At 42.1% G+C, this 19,170-nt stretch overlaps 2 protein-coding genes across 8 annotated transcripts in view; one reads left to right on the forward strand and one right to left on the reverse strand.

Annotated features, from left to right (window-relative positions):
* Positions 1-11,401, forward strand: part of GPLD1 (glycosylphosphatidylinositol specific phospholipase D1) — a 62,940-nt gene extending 51,539 nt beyond the window's left edge. For 3 of the 6 annotated variants that reach the window (XM_077886199.1, XM_077886198.1, XM_077886200.1), the window contains 5 exons: positions 4,432-4,608; positions 4,990-5,150; positions 6,442-6,468; positions 6,586-6,636; positions 9,279-11,401. In XM_077886199.1, the coding sequence (XP_077742325.1) occupies positions 4,432-4,608; positions 4,990-5,150; positions 6,442-6,468; positions 6,586-6,636; positions 9,279-9,365 (503 nt within the window). In that variant the 3' untranslated portion in view covers positions 9,366-11,401. Of the gene's footprint in view, positions 1-4,431; positions 4,609-4,989; positions 5,151-6,224; positions 6,307-6,441; positions 6,469-6,585; positions 6,637-9,278 lie in introns of all 6 variants that reach the window. The other 3 variants (XR_013373811.1, XR_013373810.1, XR_013373812.1) reach the window with 3 other exon arrangements.
* The window catches only part of MRS2 (magnesium transporter MRS2), a 45,412-nt gene continuing 26,671 nt past the window's right edge, over positions 430-19,170 (reverse strand). Inside the window, exons 10-12 of one of the 2 annotated variants that reach the window (XR_013373813.1) lie at positions 15,275-15,372; positions 13,884-13,997; positions 13,324-13,340 (exon numbers count right to left, since the gene is read on the reverse strand). Coding sequence is in view for 1 of the 2 variants with exons in the window: in XM_077886205.1 (XP_077742331.1) it covers positions 13,230-13,340; positions 13,884-13,997 (225 nt within the window). In the remaining variant the exon portion in view is untranslated. Of the gene's footprint in view, positions 13,341-13,883; positions 13,998-15,274; positions 15,373-19,170 lie in introns of both variants that reach the window. The other variant, XM_077886205.1, reaches the window with a different exon arrangement.

Below are 19,170 nucleotides of genomic sequence, written 5' to 3' on the forward strand. Positions count from 1 at the left end.
TGTGTCTCTCATGAGTAAATAGATAAAATTTTTAAAAATCACTTAAAAAAAAAAAAGCAGAGTGGACTGGGAAATGAATAGCTAGATTTTTTTTCTCTTTCATTCCTTTTCTTTTTTTTAAACTACGCTCCATGTCCAACAGGGGGTTTGAACTCATGAGCCTTAGATCAAGAGGTTCATGCTCTATGGATTGAGCCAGGCAGCCACCCAAGAATGGCTAAATTTTTTCATTGCATGAAAAACACGGGAAGCACTGTAACAAGCACTTTAACACCGGAAACTTGCTGACTTACATTTGGAGTAATTGAGGTTTTCCCACCCTTTCACAGAGATTAGGTGGTGATTTCCAAACTCTTGCAACACCTACAAGTGATTTTATTTGCTTCACTTCTGCTCCTACTGGAGTGCTGTGATTAGAGCTTTCCAGACTTTGTTTTTTTTTTTTTTTTTCAGACTTTGTTTTAATGTTCCTACCATCTTAGGATTTTCCTGTTACAAAATACTGTATAAAATATAAAAAGGTTAGTTTACATATCTGTGTTATATACAAATTAGCCCTTCATTAATTTTCCTGTTTTTTACTTGTATTTTACCCACATAATTTGGTATAAAAGGCAGAGCACTTGTTGCAAAATTAATCAGGATTTCAAGCTGGTGATGGGAGTGCATTAAGCTGAGCATGGGGCCCCATGTGGCTGTGACATATATGCTGAATCTGTGTCCTAACAGCTTGGCTCCTTTGGGCACTGCACAACTTCTCAAGCCTGGAATCAGATTGGACACTACCATCTTCATTTTCAATCCACATGGTACCTGCATTTTATTATAACAACCCCTAAAATCCTAGTTTAGTTTTGCAAAGATGTGTCACTGAAAGAATTGTTAAAACCATGAGCTGCCTCCAACAGGTAGTTCATGTGGGGGGCAGACAATGTCACTGTGTCACCTTCAAAAGGTCAGAATATCCGCAGTATCCTCGTGAGCTCACCAAAGTGCTTCAGTGTAGTCTGGGCATCTCGGCTCTATGGTACAGATTCATCTAACTTTGAACAACCCATGTACTTTCAGGGGGATCCCCGAGGGCAGTGGTCTGGAGCTTGACTCTCTCAGACCCATCCCTCTCCTCCTGGGCTCTGTCTCTGGCTCAGCAGTCTTTGGTTCAGAATGTGGCCACTGCACAGAATGAACAACTTAAATGTTGAGTGGGGATTTTTTCGGGTACTTATGAATAACTATGAAGCATTTTCAGTATGAAAATGATAATACTCAAAAATGGCAAAGTTGAGATGAGGTGGGCACTCCTACAGAGCTGGTGAGATGTAAAATGATACTGCCCTTTCTGGAATGTTTGGCAAAATGGCAAGAGCATTAAAGATACTCATTCCCTTGGAGTTCTATGGACCACTTCTAAGAATCTGCTCTCAGAAAGTATTCAGAACTGCAGGGAAAGATATTTGTCGTAGTGTCAATTATAATAGCAAAAAGTTAGAGATGGCCAAAATCAAAAATAAAATGTATACAATTTTATAACCCCCAACAATCTCCATTTTGTTTAATACATATATGGTTATCAAGCTCCACAAAGAAACATATTCTATAGAACTTCTTTATACTTTTTTGGGGAGCACTTTCCACACCTTTTATTATGATAATGTAAAAAATCTTGGCATTCACAAGTTTGACACTCAAAGTATTGACTATTTTGTGGTAATCCTAAAGTCAGTGATACAAAATAACGTGATCCATAGTTTATCAGTTACAAGTGAAGCCATGCCGCAAGGTGGTGTCCCCTTCCCCGTGGCTTGGGAGGGAGCCCAGCCAGTGGGATGCATCTGTGCTTTACACCAGCTGTTTTCTGCTGTCACAGTAAGTGAACTTGAGAAATCATAAAAACACTTGTGGGTGTAAAGAAAACCTCCCCCATACCCTTTTAAAAACCAAGGGTCTGTTGAATTACTTTAGAGAGAAATACTAAGGCATAACCTTGGGGTTTTTTTCTCTTGTCTTAAATGTGTATGGTAAGCCCTGATTTGCCTCAACAGGGAAATGAGGTATATTAAAATTTTTTTATTGAAAAGTATCAGCTTCAGGTGTAGGTCACCATGATTCAATATTTTTATACATCATGAAATGATCCCCGTAAGTCTAGTTATCATCTGTCAGAAATGAGGTGTTTTGAATGGCCAAAGATTTAAAGTATCTGAATCCCTTTTTTATAGACTTATTTTTAAGAGCAGTTTTAGGTTTACAACAAAATTGAGTGGAAAGTATAGAGGTTTCCTGTAGATCCCCTACCTCCACCCATACACTGCTTCCCCTGCCTATGGACCTTCTGCACCAGAGACGGTGCATTTGGTATAATTCAAGAACCTACACTGACACACCATTGTAACTAAGGCTATAGAATGTAACATTAAAATTCACTTTTTGTGTTGAACATTCCGTGGGTTTGGACAAATGTGGAAAGACCTGTATCCACCATTACATTATTATATACAGAGCAGTTTTGCTGGCCTTGAAATCCTCTGTGCTCATCCCTTCATCCATCCCTCCCTCCCTCCTAGACCCTGGCAGCCAGTGATCTTTTTACATCTCCCTAGCTTGCCGTCTCTAGAATGGCATACGGTTGGAACCCCCCAGTCTGCAGCCTTTTCAGATAAGCTTCTTTAAGCATTATGCATACTATGCATTAAGATTCCTCCATGTCTTCGTGACTTGGTAACTGACTTTTAAGATTTTATTTATTTATTCATGAGAGACGGAGAGGCAGACACATAGAGAAGCAGGCTCCCTGCAAGGAGCCCCATGTGGAACTTGATCCTGGACCCCGGGATCCGCCCTGAGCCAGAGGTAGACGCTCAACCGCTCGACCGCTGAGACACTCAGGCGTCCCAGTAACTGATTTATTTTAAAATTTTTTAAATATGGAGAATTTAAAATTTAAAGAAACGTGATGAAATTATTCTAAATTATGCATTCTAATAGATTATGATAAAAATGAAGAGTTTTGGAAGTGATCATCACAACTCCTCCCCCTCCTCCCACCCTTGTGCACTTGGAGCCATTTGAGCAGCAGACCCATGAAGCCCTCATATAAAAGAATGTACCTTCTAAAAACCAGCCTGGAGAACCCAGTCTGGATGGGGCCTGCAAAGTGACCTTGGGGTGACTTCCCTGAGACAGTGGGTCTGTATGGCAGATGCACGTGCCTTGGGGCCCAGCAGCAGCAGCAGCGATGTGGACTCAGCCCTGCATGTAGAAGGCAGACTAGCTGTGGTCCACGTGTACACCCACACACAAAACAGCAGCACTCTGGGCCCCTCCAGCAGGCAGGCGGAGCGAGAAGCAGGGAGCTCCCAGGATTTCTACATTCTATATTCTGGGGAGCTCAAGTCCCTTAGGAAGCATGAGAAGGGAATGAGAATTTTTTCCTTCACTATTTCTTCAGACTTTGGACTTTCACCCTGAATATGATGAGCAATCATACTTTAGTGAAAGACTGTTCTCTTGGGAAAGTTGTTTTCGGTCAGGTTGCCCACTCTTGTGTTCAAGAATCCCAGACAGCCGAGCTTTCTGAAGTGCTGTTCTTCTTTCCTTCCCTCCCCATTATTTCTGATTGGGATTGCAGGCTCCTTTGAGCTCTCGTTTCTAGTGGGCAGTTGGCTATAAACAAAAGCTCAAGGGAAGGCTGCCCAAGAAAGCAGTCACATCAGTAATGTCAGTTTTGCACACAACACAAAGGAGACCCTGCCTTGGGACTGGCCCCATTTGGCTGGCTCAGGGGCGGACTTGTGGTTGGCCTCTCCAGACCCCACCCCCGAGCCGCAGATGCTATTAGGTTTTTCTGAGACGGTCCTTATTTCTGAAATCAAGGCTGTGTTCCAAATGACTTGCTACCTTTAAAAGTTCAAAATTCATTTCATTTAAAAAAATATTTACCCAACACTTGTGCTGAACCAGACAACGTAGTATGCGTAGCAAGTGACAAGGTCCTGGCCCCCCCACTTGGCACTGAGCCTGCTGTGGGTGTGGGGAGGCGGGGTCTATTCCAGGGAGATGGCACAGCATGTGCAGCACATTTAAGGGGTGCGTGTCGGGGGGAAGAGGCTCACACTGCTAGAACCCAAGTAGCATTCAGATTCTGGAAGGTGCTGTGAAGAATGTAGACTTGCTGGGAAGCTCTGTCAGGAGTGTTGACACTGGCAGGTTGCAGTGTAAAGATGGTTATGTGACTACTGAAGGGGTCAGGCCTGTCTGATGGGGTATCACTGAACTTGCCCCACGTTTGAGTCTCTGTGCCCAAGCCAGCTATACCTTCCTGACACCCAGAGCTGGTCGGTGCTACAACCACGTGTCCTGTGGGATTCAGTGCCTTATGTCTTCTCTTCATTCCTGCAATGGCAGATGATGGGGTGCCCTGGTTCTTTTCAGATGAGGTGTCCAAAATGGCATTCCTGACCATGACCTTGCACCAAGGTGGGACCACTCGGATGTACGAACTGACCCTCAACGCACAGCCTGCTCTGCTCACCACCTTCAGTGGGGACCGCCGCTTCTCTCGATTTGGTGGAGTTCTGCACCTGAGCGACCTGGATGGTGATGGCTTAGGTGGGAAAGGAATAGGGCCTCAGGCCAAGAATGGAGTCCCTTTGTTCAACAGACTGGTCCCCTAATTGGAGTATCTAGGCTCTGCCCTCATAATTGGCAGCTCAGTGATCCCAGGGCCTTTAGATCTATTTTAGGTCAGGTAAGACCAGAGCCAAGAGTGAGCTATACATCCTGAAGGTGGTAACACCAGAGCCACCCACATACGTGGTTGGAAGAATAAACTAGGAAACAAAGCCTTTCCTATGTGGGGATGAAATCAGGGCAGTCTATTTGAAGGATGCACTAACCTGACTTGTGACAGGTTGGGTGAGGACCCAGAGTGCACAATGGAAAGGCTGACCGTGAACTGTGAGACTTCCTTCTGACTTCTATTGTTTGCAGATGAAATCATTGTGGGAGCCCCACTGAGAATAACAGATGTCACCTCTGGACTGATGGGGGGAGAAGATGGTCGTGTTTATGTTTATAATGGCAAACATATCACCTTTGGTGACATGACAGGCAAATGCAAATCATGGACAGCTCCATGTCCTGAAGAAAAGGTAACATGCTCCCATACAAAATTCTATGCCATGTTGGGAAATGAGCTCACCTGCTGATCCCTTGTTAAAAGAACTTAGAGTTTTTAACTGAATGGTCTTGCACTCAGGACACAATCATGTGCCCGTTTTTGTAGGCACAAGTGGCCCTGCGTTCTTGCAGGCCTGTACCATTTACTCCTGTAGCTAACGTCTAGTTGGACGTGGTGTTACACTGGTTCTGGTCACAGCCTGCCACTGCCTGGTCAGGAGTCCACAGCAGAAAAAAACAGGCCATGACCACTGCAATTTCTTTAAAATACTCCCTTTTTTATTTCCTATTTCACTGCTTTTATTCGTTTTCTCAGGTGGGTTTCCTGAAGTTCCCTGGACATAAAATGCCCATTATTTAAAAAAATTTGATAGGCACTTGAGTGACTCCAAAAGCATCTGCCTTTGGCTCAGGTCATGGTCCTGGGGTGGAGCCCTGCATCCGGTTTCCTGCTCAGCAGGAAGCCTGCTTCTCCCTCTCCCTCTCCTATGCCACATGCTTATGCTCGCTCTCTCAACCAATTTTTATTTTTAGAAAAGATTTAATTGCCAAATTAGTTTATTGTAAAAGTTGTAGAAAATACACCGTGCAAAAACATTTTTAAAAAAATTCAAAAATCTGCCTAGAATTGCACTCTGCAGAAATATACCTTTTGATGTATATACTTCTGGTATTTTTTTCTATGACCTTAAGGGCTACGACTTACTGTGCATATACTCTGTGCCTAGCATGGTGCTAGCACTGGACAGAGCTCTCACTCCTCCCCTTCTGGAACCCCCATCAAAGCTAGTAAGTTGGCACCAAGCCAGCTGGAGACACTGGGAGGACAGTGCTCCAAGGCACAGTGCTTGGAGGTCAAAGGTCAGGAACCCACAGCAAGAGCGGATTCAAGGATTCTATAGCACACTCTCCATCATGACACTGTGGCTATATTCACAACTGTGAGCATATTGTACACAGATCTGTCACATGATTATCTTACTTGCCTATACAGGTAAGGTAAGACAATTACCTGTCTGTGCTTGCTTCTGTCCCTCCCTCTACAGCACCTCTCCTGGCTGCCTCCTATTTCATCTGTGGACAAGCCACAGTTTATGTAAGCGCTGAAGTGAGTGCATCGATTTCCCTGTAAGCAGAATTTCTGGGGCACACTCAAATTCAGGGCTCCTCTAGCCTGTAGAGATGTGTGCATGGGCTGTCGGATGCCTGGTTTAACCCCCCCAACACACAGTAACCAGTCCCCCTCTCACCCTTTCCTTTTAGGCCCAGTACGTACTGGTTTCTCCTGAGGTAAGTACCTCCTGAAGGAATGAAGAAAGAAAAACCACAGAAGTGCCGTTTCTCTTATTTTAAACTGGTAACATCTGGTATGTTTTCCAAAGACCATTGACAGACACTGTTTTACAGGCAAGTTCAAGATTTGGGAGCTCTGTGATCACCGTGAGGTCGAGAGACAAGGTGAGCAAAGACTGCATTCCTGACCTTTATATGCTAAGGCTGTGGGTGGGGCTGATCTCATTTTATGGCTCCAATTTATGGGGAAAAAGAGGAACACAAAAAAGAAACCGCCACTCACAGTTCCATTGCTTTCCCAATTTCATCCCTAAGGGAAGGGACTGGCATATCACAGCCCGTGGGCCAGCTCGAGTTTTATACAGCCTGTGAACAAAAAATGATTCCAGTTTAAATGGCTGGAAAAGGGATCCCTGGGTGGCGCAGCGGTTTGGCGCCTGCCTTTGGCCCAGGGCGCGATCCTGGAGACCCGGGATCGAATCCCACATCGGGCTTCCGGTGCATGGAGCCTGCTTCTCCCTCTGCTTATGTCTCTGCCTCTCTCTCTTTCTCTCTCTGTGACTATCATAAATAAATAAAAATTAAAAAAAAATAAATAAATGGCTGGAAAAAAAGGATATTACATGACCCATGAAATTTCTATGAAGTTTGAATTTCAGTGGCCTGAAATTAGTTTCCTAGGACCACAGCCAGGCCCACCAATGTCCTTGTGGCGGCGGCTGACGGGCTGAAGCCTCAGAGACTGCCGTCCCATGAAGTGTGATCTGGGCCCTTCAGAGGAACTTCACAACATAAATACTGTTAATATTTTCTTCCAGACTCCTGGGGTTTCTGTAGGACTCCAGTGACCAAACAAACCTGCATGCACATATTCTTTTTCTGGTCACTATGTTCACACATGATAGTATATTGTGCCTCTTCTCAAATACAGGTGGAGCTCTTTGCTTCTTTTTAATGACTGCAGAGTACTGTCTAGATGCATATTTTATTTGGTTCACTTTCTCATGGACATTTACTCAGTGATTTCCAATGTTCTTACTATTGTGAGTGTTCTTGCACAGCTATTATTTTTATGTAATTGTGCAAATACCCCTGCTAATAATATTCTTAGAACACTGCTAAATCAAAGGGTATGCATATTTTGGATTTTAATGGATATAGCAGTTAAAGGGTTTTATCTTCAAATATTCAGCTAAACCACTGAATCCATCCATTCGTTTCCTTTAGGGTGTATTATTGCACAGAACACTGTGAGCTTGGAGACAAAGTCCCTGCCTTTGAGGAAAAACACAATTTCATTTATTTATGGGAAGCAAAATAAAATGCAAATTAGGACTAAGGGCTAAAGAGTAGCCTGAACAGAAGTAACTGGGGTGGACCTGGCTCCAGCTTCTGGGAATTGGGTGAAGCTGCCCTCTGGTGGCCAACGGCTCAAGTGGCCCTTGCTTGAATTGATAAGCAAAAATTTAGGGTTATTCAGAACCAAAAAAGGATTAAGTTTATGGGAGGATTCTCAAAGGGGCTGGCTACAGAATATATCCTAAGCTTGGCTTACACTTAAATTCATTTTCTAAAAGTTAGACACCAAGAACCCATAAATTATACAAAAATTATTCATCTATCAACTTATTACACTGAGTGCTACAGATCATCTAAAAGTAATTTATAGTTGATTCTTTTCTGTACAACACTGCAAGTTCACCTTCGTAATTATAGTTCACTGGGGTGAACACTCAAATTATTTCACCTTTACAACACCTACCTGGGATTGGGGCACCAAAGCACCAAGTTCAGTTATATTGAAAAATGGACAGTCTGAGGGTGATCAGCGTGACCTCTTACTGAGCCTTAAGTAATGACATTGTTAGCAACAAGCTAGAATTAGGACGTGGCCCGCACCTGCGCTGTGCTACCATAGTGTGCCTCTCTGAAACCCTCCGCGGGGCTGCCTTCCTGAGCTCGCGGGCCCCAGCCAAGCAGTGTTACACTGAGGCCTGTGCCCTGGCCCCAGGAACATCCAGGTCAGTGTCTGACGACCAAGAGCCAAAAGCAGTCAGATGGCAAGGGCAGTGGAAGCCTGTGCTGGTGGAGAAGAGGGAGGCGAGCATGGGGATCAGGAAGCTGACCAGACAGAGGGCAGGAAGGGAAGGTCTGAAATGGAGAGGAGACCCAGCTCACAGCTAAACTGTGGGCAAATCTATAAACAGTACTAATTCCATAAATAAAACAGAGGCGAGTTTTTTATTTTTCCTTTTGACACTGGGGTTTAAAAAAGATACAAAGGGCAGTATGGTAAAAGGGCACAGGGTGAAGTCTCATTAATCCTGGATTCAAAAAAACAAAAAAAATTCCTAGATTCCATTTGTAGCTTTCAAAATGAAATCCGTGAGAACTTTTCCCAGGAGGTTCAGTGGTTTCATGGTCATGCCCTGCTCTGAGCAAAACAGCCATTGGTCAGTTAGACACGGACCAGCCTTGGTTTAGGATATGAAATCCAAGCTCAAAGTATGTAGATATGCCTCCAGTGAAAATGTTACCAACGTGCTGCAGGCTTTGAAGATGATTCTGAAAGACGGTTCGTAAACTCTTTGAAGCAGCAGGGCATCTGAAAAAACAGGCAGGGATGTATTTTCCTTTATTCTTTATGCTCCAGTGAAGGGACTGGAGTGAATGTGCTTGGTTATGGTTTCTGAACTCACAGATTTGAGAATGTGGCATCTAAACAACGTTTCCATGTGTCATCAGAGCCCAGCATGATACCTGGACAATAGCAGGAGCTGAACAACACTGTTGTGTCTCCTCTACAGAATCAGGTTGTCGCTGCTGCTGGGAGGAGTTCTCTGGGATCCCGGCTCTCTGGGGCCCTGCACGTCTACAGCCTGGGCCTTGATTAAAGACTTCACCGTGTTTTCCTACCCTGCGTGCCCTCCCTCGTGCCAAGTCAGCTCCAGGGTGAGCATTCTGGTGGATGAAGCGGGACATCAGGGGAGCCCTGGGAGATCCTGCAAGAGGATGCATGCCTCCCTGGGAACATGATACAGTCTCTCCTTCCTTGCTTCCCTTGTGTTTAAGCTTATTCCCAACTTACTGCCTGTGCTTGGACCTGTTGTACAACCTCTTTCCTCTTCCACATGAATACCTGGGTCTTTCTGATGCTTGGAAAGGCTCTGTGGTTCTTTTAGGAAAACCTCTGTCACCATTTCTCCTAAAATAAATGTCCTTTTAAAAATGGTGCCCCAACCAATAAAAGTGAACTAGAAAGCATAGTTTACAAGGAAAAAATGAGCAAAGAAATAGCAGTGGCAAGTACGGTGGTTCATCTGCTGTAAGCGAGTTGGTCCTTTCTTAGAAGGACTAGTGCATTTATATAGTGAAAGACAAATACAAAACTAAAACCTCACCTCGTTCCCTCAAAGGCTTTTGTAGAAGCAGCTGTTCCAACAGTTGAACCTAGGACTCTCCAGGGGAGAGTCCTCCCAAGGGAAGCCGTTGTTGCATTGGGTTGATACAAGCCCTGCCAAGGCCACTGCAAGGGACCCGAAGGGGTGAAGCAAGCCATACCTGTCTTGGCTCCTGGGCTGGTTTTTGTAGATTTCACTGCCTATCCTGCAGGAGGGCACATTTGAGGGAAAGGAACCTATCAGGGGCTTTTAGCTTCATGAAACATGTGAAGGCGTTATTACTAATTCTGCAGCAATCAGGGAAGAGCCTTTTTCTCCTGGCACTAGCAAAAAGGGTACTAAAAAAAGCAGGGAAAACTGATGACAAGAACCCTTTTTAGTTTCTGTAGAGGCAGTGGAGACTCGTTCAAAGAAGACAGGAAGCCAGCTGAGGAGTAAAGTTAAATTAGAAATCAAGGGAAAGCTACTAGAGTTAAAATCGTGAGCATAAGGTGAGTATATAAAGGGGAAAAATAGGCACGTATCTAGATGGCACCTCTGTAGGACTTCTGGGACTGTCATCTTCCTAAAGAGGTATGCTAACTGCATGGTTCCCTTGGGCACAGCAAAAAGCACAGACACACCATTTAGCTTCATTTGGGTAATGATTATGGGTAGCTCAACTTACATGAAATACTATTAGTTAACTGTATTCACTTACGAATTGAAGTCTGCATTCTTTCATACTGCCATTGCTATAGAAAGTGTCTATGCTTCCCTAATGGACAGGGCCTGTTTGAAACATGATTACCATCTACCTAAGGATTCATATTTTCCGCAATGCCTAAACATACCAGATCAGATTTCATACAGGATATTTAACCATCAAGTGTTCAAGGTCAACCTGGATGGCAAAGATGTATAAACCTAGGATACAGATGCTAATGCATCATCCCAATAGGTGGGTTAAATTTTCACTCCACTAAGTATTAACTGTAGTTCTAAGCACGGATTCTAAAATGCTTAACAACAATGGAAATACCGGGGATCCCTGGGTGGCGCAGTGGTTTGGCGCCTGCCTTTGGCCCAGGGCACGATCCTGGAGACCCGGGATCGAATCCCACGTCGGGCTCCCGGTGCATGGAGCCTGCTTCTTTCTCCCTCTGCCTGTGTCTCTGCCTCTCTCTCTCTGTGACTATCATAAATAAATAAATAAATTAAAAAAAAAAAAAAACAATGGAAATACCTTGTAGAGTTTTAATCTCTCATTAACACAAATCTGAACTATTTAATAACTCCATTACCTTTATTTCAAGATATCAAAACACATCTACATATGTGCGATTTGTTTTTATATTACCTGCAAATGTAACAACTTGCTGCAAGACAAGAGTGTTTCTATGCCTTTGAACCCCAGCCCTATGCCCCATCCACTCACCATCCAGTAGATCACCACCACAGGTATTACACTAAAGTAATGAAACTCAATCCTGAGATTAAAGTGTGTTAAATATTGTGACTTCAAAAATAAAGCTGTATACAACTCCTGAGATTTCTCAGTCTGTTTATCAAGAATAAAGTATTTAGTAAACGTCACTTTCAGATGCTATCTTCTGCTCCATTTCCTTAGGCTTCCAAAAACAGTCCATTAAGAATATCATTCCTTGACCTTGTTAAACGGAGGTAAGACTGCTCGTTCATTTACATAACCAAACACTTGTGCTTCAAGTGATTTTAAATTTGGAATTAAAATGATTCACTTATTTAATACAAGAAGCATCCTGCCGTCAGCAAACCAGAGCTAGTTGACATTTGACATTTTGAAATCCTACTTGATCTAACTACCTTCAAGAACTTTATAAACCATCAGTAACTTACTCTTCATCAGACTTAAGAGGTAGTTGCTTTTCCCTTTATTAAAGAGACATGACTCCTGAAAAAAAATTTTTACCCAAGTCCACAAACTAAGTCACACCAAAAGGAAAAAGGCCAAAACTCTATTCTGTGTCTCAACTGGGCTTTCAGTTCTTCCCATGTCACAGCTGATACTTATAACCTATGTACAGTGATGAATAAGATCCTAAGATCAAAAACAGCAGCAGTGCTGAGGTACGACCAAGAGTATCCCAAGGATTATGAAAATCATCACACACATTCATGATGCTAGAGTGTTATGTACATCCAAGTCCAACACCCACACTACGGGTGCCCCTGACCCACGGGGAGGTGCCAGGTGGGCCACTCAGTGCTGAGACCAACCCAGCTGGTGCCTTTGTATTTGCCAGCTTCTAGTGGCTTCTTATAAGCACACACAGGAGTGAGGAAAACCACTTACAACTCCATCTGTTTTCTTTCTATAATCAGCTACTGGAATAGCAGTTTTATTCCCATCATCAAACCACTCAGTAAATGGACTCAACTTCTTCATATGACATCCTGTTGTAGTATTAGGTAACCCCAACATTATCAACACATCTACTGTTTTACTACTATTATACTATAGTTTAAGAGCTGCTCTGGACACTCTGAAGTTTATCTACTTTCTGGTGTCAGGAGGCCCATCTGTCAAGCTCTAAGGTATAGGCATATAGATTAACTGGGCTACATATACCTTCTTTGGTGGGTGAGGAGTGGTTGAGGGACACCTCTATCTACTCTAAATCAGGGAATGACCACAGAGCTAGAAGACAGTAACAGAATGGAAACAGTTTCTTTCAACATTACTTCCAAAGGCTTCCATTATAGCCAAGCAAAGAAAAATAGTTTTATGTGTCAAGGAAGCAAAAATCTTAATTAAATGGAATCCATTTAAGCTGATATTAAATCACTTCCTTGTTATCTGCCTTATACGAAAAGGGGACAAATACAATAATATAAAGTATGTTAAAGATGGATTTAAAGCACAAACTTTCAGAGTTTAAGGTTAGTATGTATTTTCCTACCTTTCCAGGCTCCTGAGAGTCAGGAAGGTCCCAAGAACATGATCCCCTTACTAAGAACTCCTGCTGCCTGATGTCACTGTGAGCCTGTCAAGTTTTCAGGCTTCGCTTGGCAGGAAAACCACACTTTTCTTGATATGTATACATCAGGAAATCTATACAACATCTACTCTCACATCATGTGTATGAAAGCAGCATTTTAAGGTTGTGGGAAATAGAATTTTGGCTTTTTAGAGAACATGTACTTTGCCTTCCTTACTCAATTTTGAAAATGCAGTTAAGTTCTAGCATTGTGAGTGCCAGGAGATCTTCATCACCAGACATTATAATTTAAGTGATTTTTTTCAAGTCCTGTCTCTATAAAAGAAAATAATGAGAGTACCAGAAGTTTCCCATGACTACCATGAAAAAGAACCCAGTCTCTACAGGGTTGATGTCGTTAACGGTTTGTTAGGATACTCCTTCCTGATCCGAGTCCATCCAGCCGGATGCTGTGCTTCATTTCCATCCTTCTGTCTGTCTGAAGGGACTTTTTGGGTAAAGAAGCCATCTAAATAAAGCATGAAAATTAACCATTTTAGTTTGTGTCTTAAAAGAAACGCCACTAGTAAAATGAGAGGTCACTCACTACCAGATGAGGGGAGGACTACAAGCCCTGAATCCATATCCTAAGTATTCATTCCTGCTGTAAATTACAAGTAGAAAGGTAAGAAAAAGGATCAACTTTACATCTTTTCTTAATGAGAACACTAGGTTCTCCACACTTCAGTCTGGGTCATGACAAGGCCTGCAGCAGAACTGCCAGTATCTGTGTAAATGCAGAATGCTCAAAGAAGAGCTAGGTATTCTGCACCGAAGACTGTCCTGTGTATGTGCCAGGCACTGCGCTTCACAGCTCCTACATAATTCTCCTGTTAACACGATGAAACAAGTGCTTCTGACTTAACTGACAGATGGGGAAACTGAGGGATGCTTAGAGCAATTCAAGAACTTGCTCAGGGTCACAAAGCTGACAATGCAAGCCTAGGCAGTGTGCCTTCAGAACCTGGATGTCGTCCCTCAGCAATGCTGCTGCAAACCACACCCTTCATACCACGGGAGGCAAAGGAGCTTCTAGTTGTCGTCCCAGGAATGACAGCAAACGCCTCCAGATGAGGCCACTTCCCATAAACATAATTCCTGTAATCAGCCAAAACACTCTATGGTCCTAAAAGAGAAATCAGAGTTCATTTCAATTACAAAAAGTTTCCTTAGCAGCAAAATTCCCCAAATTATTACTGCCCCAGAGCTTAAAAGAAGCCTTTGGTTATTTGTACAGCTTTCTCCTACAGAAAGGAATGAAGAACAAGGCTTTAAAGCACCAGAGACCAAGAATCAGAAAATAAATTAGAAGGGAAACATGATATAAAAGGGTTTAAGTATTTTAAAATCATCTGTAGGCCAAACAGAACTACTTTTTGTTTCCTCCCAGTCTGTGTCTACATGTACACAAATGTGAATAGCTATAATCATATAGGACATACAACTTGATTTACATTTTTTGCTTAAAGCGGTGATTCCCAAGCCATGAGGTAAGGTGTCCTAGGTATCACAAAACCTCTGAATATTTTAAGTTTTCAAGGAAAACACAGTGACATCAGCAAAACAGACCTAGCTACTTCATAAACAACTTGTTAGGTAATATCATAGAACTACAATGTAACAAAAGAAACTTCGGGTTTAGTAATCCTATGAAAAAATTACTAAGACACTAGACACTAAACATCATGAACCAAGAAAGTTTGGGAATCTCTGGTTTACAGTAAACATTTCCCTGTCATTTTCACACTCGTACCATTTTGGCAGTGTAAAGTACAAGGTTCATGCATCAGTGTATACAACCACACACATTACGTTTCCTCTCCCACAGAAAGGGACCTCATCTACAGCTATGCCACTAGCTGGCCCTTAGCCACAGCTTGGTTACCTCCAGTGAGAACTCCCCTGCCTCAAGGCAGTCCCGTTACCCAATGATTAGTTCTCCCCAGTGCAAGTGCATACCCTCTATGAAAGAGAAACCCATTGCTTTGGAACATGAATTTAGACATATGTATCAGGAAGACAAGTGCTAACATGAGTTAACTGTTTTTCAGGGAACGCATTTCCAGTTATCCGAAAAGAGGGCCCTAGTTTATTAAGTAAAAATTATATTTAAATGAGATTTAGAACAGATTACTACCTTCTTTGCTATAGACTGGTTCTATAATTCACCTATGAATAAAAATCTGGGAATGCCAAAATGTGATGAACTAGAGAGGTAAGTTCCAACCAAGCTCCAAATTCCATATATGTGAAGAAATTATGGGAAGATGGCATAGCAGGAGGACCCAAAGCTTGCCTCATATCACAGGTACAACTAGATAACACATTAGTGTAAATAACCCAGAAAATGGCCTGACGACTGGCAGAACAAACTCCACAAGGAAATGGGAGAGGAAGCCATACCAGAGAGGGAAGGAAGTGCAGAGCCACGGTGGGGAGCTAAATGAAACCTCCAGATGAGAACACTAGGTTCTGTGGAGCTGTCCATGAGAGGGAGGAGCCTGCCAAAACAGAGAAGGGAGAGTATCAGACTATCATGCTGGGGAACCTGCACGGGAAGATGAATCCCCATAACATTTGGCTCTGAAAACCAAAGGGGCTGAATTCTGTGAGTTCTTACAATCAACAGGACTTAAAACCTGGGATTTTAAAAATCAGCAGGCTCAACTTTAAGAGAGCTGAGAGGGTGAGAGGAAACCGAATCCCTACCATTAAAGAGACAACACAAAGAACAGCCTGGGAAGATGAAGCACAGAAGCAGCAGTCTGAAGACCGTCTGGGGCATACAGCAGGTGAGTTGTTCACTCAGCTCTGAGAGTGTCCTGGAGAGACCGAGATCTTGGGGGATTCCTCTAGGAAGAAAGGACCTGTAGGGGCTATTCCACATTTAGAGTGGAAATGAAAGACCATAAGTGATGAGAGTATGAAATGTAGGAAACACAAAAGCAGTAGTAATAAGTCTAAGAAATAAGTAGAAATCAGTCAAAGGATATAGTAAATAAAAGGATGTAAAGTGTGACATCATATCCCTAAAATATGGAGGGGAGAGGAGTAAAGAAAGGGTTCAACTTAGGCAACCATCAGCTTAATACAGACGGCTACCTGCAGAAGATGTTCTATATCCACCGGTGGTAACCACAAATCCACCAGCCATAGATATGCAAACAATAAAAAGAAAGGAACCCAAGTCTATCACCACAGCCAGCCAGCTGATCATGAGAGGAGAACAAGGGAAAAAGAACACAGAAGCACTACACAACCCAGTAAACAAGTAACAAATGGCAACAAGTACACATATATCAATAATTACTCTGAATGTAAGTGGACCAAATGCTCCAATCAAAAGACAGAGGGTGATAGAATGGATTAAAAAAACAACACCCATATGTGTGCTGCCTACAAGAGGTGCATTTCAGACTTAGAATGACACCTGCAGATGGAAGGGGAGAGGATGGAGAAGCGTTTCTCATGTACATGGATGTGAAAGGAAAGCCAGAACAGAAATACTTATATCGGGGGCGGGGGGGGGGGGGGGGGCAGACTTTAAAACAAAGACTGTAACAAGAAGCAAAGAAGAACACTATATAATCATAAAAGGGACAATCTAGGGATCCCTGGGTGGCGCAGCGGTTTGGCGCCTGCCTTTGGCCCAGGGCACGAGCCTGGAGACCTGGGATCGGGTCCCACATCGGGCTCCCGGTGCATGGAGCCTGCTTCTCCCTCTGCCTGTGTCTCTGCCTCTCTCTCTCTCTCCCCCTGTGTGACTATCATAAATAAATAAATAAAATAAATAAAAAAAGGGACAATCTAACAAGAAGATATAACAATTGTAAATATTTCTGCACCCAACAAGGGAGCACCCAAATACATAAAGCAGCTAATAACAAACATAAAGGAAGTACAATAGTAATGCAAGAATAGCAGGGGACTTTAACATCGCACTTACATCAATGGACAGATCACCCAAACAGAGAAGCAACAAGGAAACAGTGGCTCTGAATGACACACTGGACCAGATGGATCTAACAGATACATTCAGAGTATTCCGTCCTACAACAGCAGCATACATCCTTTTCAAGTGCACATGGAACATTCTCCAGAAGAGATCACATATCAGGCCACAAAATAGGCCTCAACAAATTAAAAAAGAATTAAGTCATACCATCTATCTTTTCTGATCACAATGCTACAAAACTAAAAGAAAAAACCTGGAACAAACATAAATACATGGCAGTTAAATAACATGCCACTAAACAACAAAAGGGTCAACCAAGAAATCACAGAGGAAATAAAATTACAGGAACACAAAGGAAAATGAAAAACCAATGATCCAAAAATCTTTGGGATGCAGCAACACCAGTCCTAAGAGGAAAGTTCATAGCAATACAGGCCTACTTCAAGAAGCAAGAAAAATCTCAAACAATGTAACCTTATGCCTAAAGGAGCTAGAAAAACAAACAAAACCAAAAAATCAGAAGGAAAGAATATTTGAAATAAAATAAAAACTAAAAAAGTACAACACATCAGTGAAACCAGGAGCTAGTTATTTGAAAAGATCAACACGACTGATATACCTTTACCAGACTCATCAAAAAGAGAAAAAGAGGGCAGCCTGGTGGTGCAGCGGTTTAGTGCTGCCTGCAGCCCAGGGCGTGAGCCTGGAGACCCTAGATCAAGTCCCACGTCAGGCTCTCTGGGCTCTCTGTATGATGCCTGCTTCTCCCTCTGCCTGGGTCTCTGCCTCTCTCTCGCTCTCTCTGACTGAATAAATAAATAAATCTTAAAAAAAAAACAAAAAAAAACAACCTCCCAAATTCATTCTGTGAGGCCAGCATTACCCTGACATCCAAACCAGACAAAGACACTATAAAAAAGAGAACTACAGACCAGAATCTCTGATGAACACAGATGCAAAAACCTCAATAAAATACTAGCAAACAAAATCCAACAATACATTAAAATAATCATTCACCACAATCAAGTGGGATTTATTTCTGGGTTGCCAAGGTGGTTCTGTATATGTAAATCAACCAACATGATATACCATAACAAGAGGAAAGGATAAAAACCTTATGATCATTTCAACAGATGCATAAAAAGCATTCAATAAAATACAATGATTCACTATAAAAAACCCTCCACGAAGTAGGTTTAGAGGGAAAATACCTCAATGTAATAAAGGCTACATATGAAAAACCCACAGCAAACCTCATACTCAAAATACTAAGCTTAAAAAAAAAAAAAAAAAAAAAAAAAAACTAAGCTTTTCCCCTAAGATCAGGAATAGGACAAGGATGTCCACTTTCATCACTTCTATTCAACACAGTACTGGAAGTACAGCAATTAGACAACAAAAAGAAATAAAGGCATCCAAATTGGCAAGGAAAAAGTAAAATTTTCACTATTTGCAAATGACATGATACTATATATAGAAAACCCTAAAGACTACACCAAAAAACTGCTAGAACTGATAGAAGAATTAGTAAAGTTGCAGGATACAAAATCAATGTACAGAAATCTGTTCTATTTTTATACACCAATGATGAAGCAGAAGAGAAACTAAGAAAACAATCCCATTTACAATTGCACCCCAAATAAGAAGATACTTAGGAATAAACATAACCAAAAAGGTGATAAAGACCCGTACTCTGAAAACTATACTGATGAAAGAAACTGAAGACAACACAAAGAAATGGAAAGACGTTTTATGCTCATGGGTTGGAAGAATACTGTTAAAATGTCTATAACTACCCAAAGCAATCTACAGATTTCATGCAAACCCTATCAAAATACCAACAGCTTTATTCAGAATTAGAACAAATAATCCAAAATTTTTATGGAACCACAAAGACCCCAAATAGCCAAAGGAATGTCAAAAAAGAAAAACCAAAGCTGGAAGAATCTCAATTCTGGACTTCAAGTTATATTACAAAGCTGTAATCATCAAGACAGTATGGTACTGATACAAAAACAGACACAAAGATCAATGAAACAGAAGAGAGAATCCAGAAATAAACCCACAATTATATGGTCAGTTGACAAAGGTCATCTTCAACAAAAGAGGAAATAATATCCAACGGGAAAAATACTCTCTTCAGCAAATGGTTTGGGATAACTGAACAGCCTCATCCAAAAGAATGACACTGGACCACTTTCTTACACCATATACAGAAATAAATTCAAAATGGATTAAAGACCTAAATGTGAGACCTGGAATCACAAAAATCCTAGAGAGGAGCACAGGCAGTAACTTCTTTGACACTGGCCATACCAACTTCTTTCAAGATATGTCTCCTGAG

This window comes from Canis aureus, chromosome 37, assembly GCF_053574225.1.
Source record: "Canis aureus isolate CA01 chromosome 37, VMU_Caureus_v.1.0, whole genome shotgun sequence".
Taxonomy (NCBI): domain Eukaryota; kingdom Metazoa; phylum Chordata; class Mammalia; order Carnivora; family Canidae; genus Canis; species Canis aureus.